The following is a 4,935-nucleotide window of genomic DNA, read 5'->3' as shown; positions in this document are numbered from 1 at the left end:
CAGAATGTAGTGGCATAAAACCACACACTACATCCAACGAGGTAGAAGATGGATCAAGACTAAGTAAGATGCACAAACAAGTATAGACACCAAGATATACGTGGTTCGGTATGATTACCTACGTCCACGGGGTGAAAAGATGATTGTTATTATTTCTTTCCTTTGATTACAAGTTGTTCTCTCCTTCTCAAATGGTGAAACTCTCAAACTCTCAAATGTGATGCCTTGTTTCTCTCCCTTTCTTAACCCGCGTCTCTCTCTCTCGACCAACCCTTGTATTTATAGGCCAAGGTCGACATACAACATAATTACAATGTTGGCCACATTACATCAATTTAGTTGTTCCCTATCGGACCTGTGTTGCTCGCCCATCTTTCTGGTATGGCCGATAGAGTCTTGGTTTTTGATAGTTCTTCACCCGAGGTCGAGTCTTGATCGTCTGGTTAACACGATGTCGCCCTTCTTTCTTCTCGTTCCTTTGTTTTACCATCTTCCTTTGTCTAACCGAGTGCTTTCTGATCGTCCTCCCGACCTGTCGGAGGATAAGGGTCACGTCACATCCGACAACTGTTGGACCGTCACGTCCGACCCACGTGATACCTCGCTCTTTGCGCTGTTCGGTTCTATCCTGTGCTTCGCCGCTCTTTCTTTTTTGGTGTATCATAGCTTAGGGTCTTGCCACCTAGCCCTGTGAATTATTTACACTCACAGTGGCTATGCAAGGTAATTGGGCTGTAATATTAATAAATTAGTTGATTTTTTCTTTTGTTTATACATTTTCTTCCTTCCAGCTGCCTGACACTTGATGTTTTAAAGTTGTGCCACTGCCCCATTGAAAGAATGCAGGTATGTTGCTCAACAAAATTTGAATGAACTTTATCTTTTATAGCAGTATTATTTACTTTGAAATAAATGCGTAATCGTTGATGCCTTTGTTATCAACAGGCCTTATTTGCTAATTGCTGTTTAGTGGAATTGGTAATAACGGGTGTACCGAGCGTAACAGTAAGTATATACTTCTATCTGCTTTTGAATGTGTTAATTGATGTTGGCTTTTGTTGTTCAGCAACAAATCAAGTTGGAAATGGTATTGAAAGTCAAAGTATTGCTTGGAGGTTGTTTGATGAAATGCCACAGTGGGTACTAATTACTGGATGAAAGGAAAATGAGGTTGCAAAGAGGTTGTTTGACTGCAATATTTGATAGTATAATGTGGAATTGCAATTGATGTAAAAGTTCTGTAGGGGGTCACTGAGGGTTTGTGGAAAATATTCTTCACTTTTGAAGTTTTGCTCTACTAGTATATATCTTCTTACTCTTTCTTTTGATTCTTTGTGCAGTTTCCTGTTCATATCTATGAACCTGTTGTCGAAAGGACTTGCAGGCTTCTAAAAATGAACAAGACAACGTTATCATCAATTAAAATCCAGCGTAGTCGTGCTACTCAAGCTTTTATTGATAGAGTATTCAGGTCTTTAAATTTGGTTGTTTATAGAAGACCTGGCGTCAGTAATTTCTTGGTGACAGATTCTTGGTTTCATGATGGATTTCTGAATCTTGCTTCTTTCAAATTTATCGATTCATTGGTTATAAAATCGAGCAATGTTACTTGGGATGCACTTACTCCCATTATTATGAATACTTCTTGTCGATTTACTCATCTTGATCTATCCTATACTACTAGGTTTAGTAGTATGCATCTAGAAGGTGAAGCAAATTTTTCGTACTTCAGGGTCCTTATACTTACGGGAAACAACCTTAGACCTGAAAATTTTTATGGCTGGGAAAATGGTCTTACGAAAATGACTAGTCTGGTGGAATTAGATATGAGTGAGAATCCTATTGGTGATGGTGGTCTCTCAAGGCTAATCTTATGTCTTCAAGGAGCTCAGAAACTGTGTGACCTAAAGATCGAGCACTGTAATTTCTCTCATGAAGGACTTGTTGAACTTCTTCAGTTTGTCCTCGAATCCAACCATTTGAAGTCCTTATCGATCGCCAGGAGTGATCTTTGGGAATGGTCTACAGAAGTAGCAACTTCTCTAGCTACTTTCTTAGCTCACTCGACAATCAAAACTCTCAACATCGAAGGGATCGGGCTTGGGGATAATGGGTTTGCAATCTTTCGGGAGGAACTTCCATTGGTGGTCAATCTCTCTTTCATCGACGTAAGGTAAAATTTAAACCAACCTACCAATTTTATTCAGTATAGTCCAGTCAAGCTAATTACTTGCAAGTGTAACAGTGTACTGTAGTATTATTGGTTAGGATAGCAGCTTCCACATTGGATTCGTTGTTATGGCCGAATAAACTAAGTTCAGAACATAAGGATGTAGCTTAGGATATTACTTTGTTAAATAAATACGTCATGGAATAGCCTTTTCAGTACGAATAGTCTGCTTGTCATCAAACCGCAACGACCAACAGTAGGGGAAGTATGCTATGAACTCTGATGGGTACAGATTTGCAAAGCGCCTATTAATATGAAAATGTCATCTACTGGCACTTTTAACATCCAAAGACAATGAGCTAAAGGAGCATCAAACTTTCTAGAAGATAGATATAACAGCTAATTGTACAAAGTCCGAAGTCCAAAAGGTAGGGACTTATCATCTTTCGTTTTACTGCTTTTGTTCAGTTTTTTTTTCGTCCCAGCTTTCAACCCTTGCCAAGGAAGGCTGATTGTCAGCAATAAAAGAAAATGCATTTAAACTAGAATATAGATCACTTATTATTTATTTTGTGCTTGCACTATAACTAGTAGTAAAATGATTTATGCTACTGAGAGTAACTAATCAATAACCAATTTTATAGCAATAACAACGGTGCAGCTGAAACAACGCTTTTCACCGAGGAATTCATTTCTAAAGCTCTAGGAATTGTTGACATCAAGGCATCAAACAACTTGATACAGGAAGAATCACTTCAACATTTGAAGGCGACTCTTGCAGGTATGTCTGCCAAAATTACTAAAATTTGTTCTGCAGGTCGATACGAGTTTAACCCACGCATAGAGACCCAGATTTATGATCTTTACAAGCACTCTGACCGCTTTAAGGTTCTCAGTGGCTTCTTAATAAGGCATCAGTTCTTCACTGTCTCCATTTATTAGGATAATTTGCTATATTAGAGATAATGGGGTAAAAACAGTTAATGGCCTGTTAAAGGTGTACACTGCTGTATGTAAAATGGTTTTTCAGTAGAAGAAACAGGTTGGAGATTATGATCTTGAGGTTATAACCTGAAGTGCTATGTTTGATAGCATTTCAGTTCCATGCAACTGTGTGGATTTTGTGGGAACAAGATAATTACTGTTGTCTGATTGCAAGGTTTCAGTTTCATGGGAATGACTGCGCGTTAACTTAAAAGCCTGAATATTCATTTTTTCAACAAAATGTTTCTTTGCAACCTCAAAATATATCGTTCTACTGAATTGGAGGAACTAAACATGTCTTGCTGTTTTGTACAGGGGTGGGTCGTGAATTCGAGCTACTAGAGAATGATGTTCAAAAATTAGAAATACATTTTCCCTGAAGACTGCTTTTTCTTTCAAGCGGCTTTTGCAGGTATGTCTTTGCCAAAATTACTAAAATTTGTGCTCCAGGTTGATACGTGTCCAATCCATGCATAGAGACCCACCTTTAGGGTCTATAGAAGCACTGATGACCTCTTTAAGGTTCTCAGTGGCTTCTTAATAAGGCATCAGTTCTTCACTGTCTCCACTTTTTTGGGGTAGTTTGCTATAGTAGAGATAATGGGGTAGACACACAGTTAACGGCCTGTTAACGGTGTACACTGCTGTAGAAGAAACAGGTTGGAGATTATGGCAGGGGCGGAAGCACGGGTTGACTAACTGTACCCCGCCCCCTCTTTCCTTCAAAATCTCACCTTGTTAATAGTTTTAACCTTAACCAAGTTTAGTCAACCTACAGAAAACAAATGCTTAACTGTGTATGCATGTATACAGTCTAAAGTCTAACCTAGCTGATTTTGATACACAAAATGTTTCTTTTTGTCCACTAAAATAATGTATGCAAATTATCTCCAATATTATTATCATCATGCTTAAATTTTTAGCAGGGAAATATCTCTCTCACTCACTTTGTGTCACTCTCAACCAATCAGTTAATCAATATTTTTCAATTCATGTGCATTCACAATCCAAATAATTAACCATGCGGATATATCTTAATATTCAACAGAACTCACACTTAAATTCTACTGGCTTTAGAAACATTAGCTTCATTTTAGTTTTGACAGAAAAAACTATCTAATCTGTGTTGCAACGATACGCCTAAAAAAAATAATCAGCCGTATCGATACGTATTTACACGGATACGCGTACTAATACTCCCAATACTTCAAGATATAACTCAGTTGGAAAACTTTTTGACCAAGTATTAGAAAATTTAGATATTTTACTAGATTCTATGAGAAGTTTTAACTATAGTGACAAAACATTAGTTCCAAATCTGTCCACTGATCTTGCTCTAGGCTTTCTTCCTTTCTTATCCAAACTTTTTCTCTCTTCAGTTTAATCATACAGATTATATTTTAATCATGCAAACACATATTTATGTTAAATTACTGATCAATATTGAGTATGCCGTATCGCCGTATTTTAGTTTTTCAAGTTGGTGTATCATAGTAGCGTATTGGTATCTTGTATCCGATACTGTATCCGTATCGTTGCAACACAGTATCTAATTCTTAGTGGACAAATCTACGCATACTATATCAAGTGACTATCTTGCAGTAAAACAGAACATTTGAGTTTCTTTTGTGCAACTGCGGGAACGGTTTTTGTCAGGCTGGCCCTCCTTTACGAGGTAAAAGAAAGCTGCCTCATGTTTTTTTGTTGTTTTTGACTTTTTGTTAGGACTAGACATTGATGAGACGCGATAACAAAAAAAAGTTTTAGCCCCCCCCCCCCCT

The 4,935-nt window shown here is 37.7% G+C and overlaps 1 protein-coding gene across 1 annotated transcript in view; it reads left to right on the top strand.

The window, feature by feature from the left end:
- The first annotated feature begins 814 nt into the window (after positions 1 to 814).
- The window catches only part of LOC113329697 (protein NLRC5-like), a 4,820-nt gene continuing 699 nt past the window's right edge, over positions 815 to 4,935 (top strand). The window contains exons 1-5 of the mRNA XM_026576542.1: positions 815 to 846; positions 946 to 1,005; positions 1,341 to 2,173; positions 2,815 to 2,951; positions 3,470 to 3,566. Of these exons, the coding sequence (XP_026432327.1) occupies positions 841 to 846; positions 946 to 1,005; positions 1,341 to 2,173; positions 2,815 to 2,951; positions 3,470 to 3,534 (1,101 nt within the window). The 5' untranslated portion in view covers positions 815 to 840 and the 3' untranslated portion in view covers positions 3,535 to 3,566. The remainder of the gene's footprint in view (positions 847 to 945; positions 1,006 to 1,340; positions 2,174 to 2,814; positions 2,952 to 3,469; positions 3,567 to 4,935) is intronic.

The sequence above is a fragment of the Papaver somniferum genome, chromosome 1 (genome assembly GCF_003573695.1).
Source record: "Papaver somniferum cultivar HN1 chromosome 1, ASM357369v1, whole genome shotgun sequence".
Lineage (NCBI taxonomy): Eukaryota > Viridiplantae > Streptophyta > Magnoliopsida > Ranunculales > Papaveraceae > Papaver > Papaver somniferum.
Note: the sequence above shows the minus strand (reverse complement) of the source record. Positions and strands in the feature narration are given on the sequence as shown.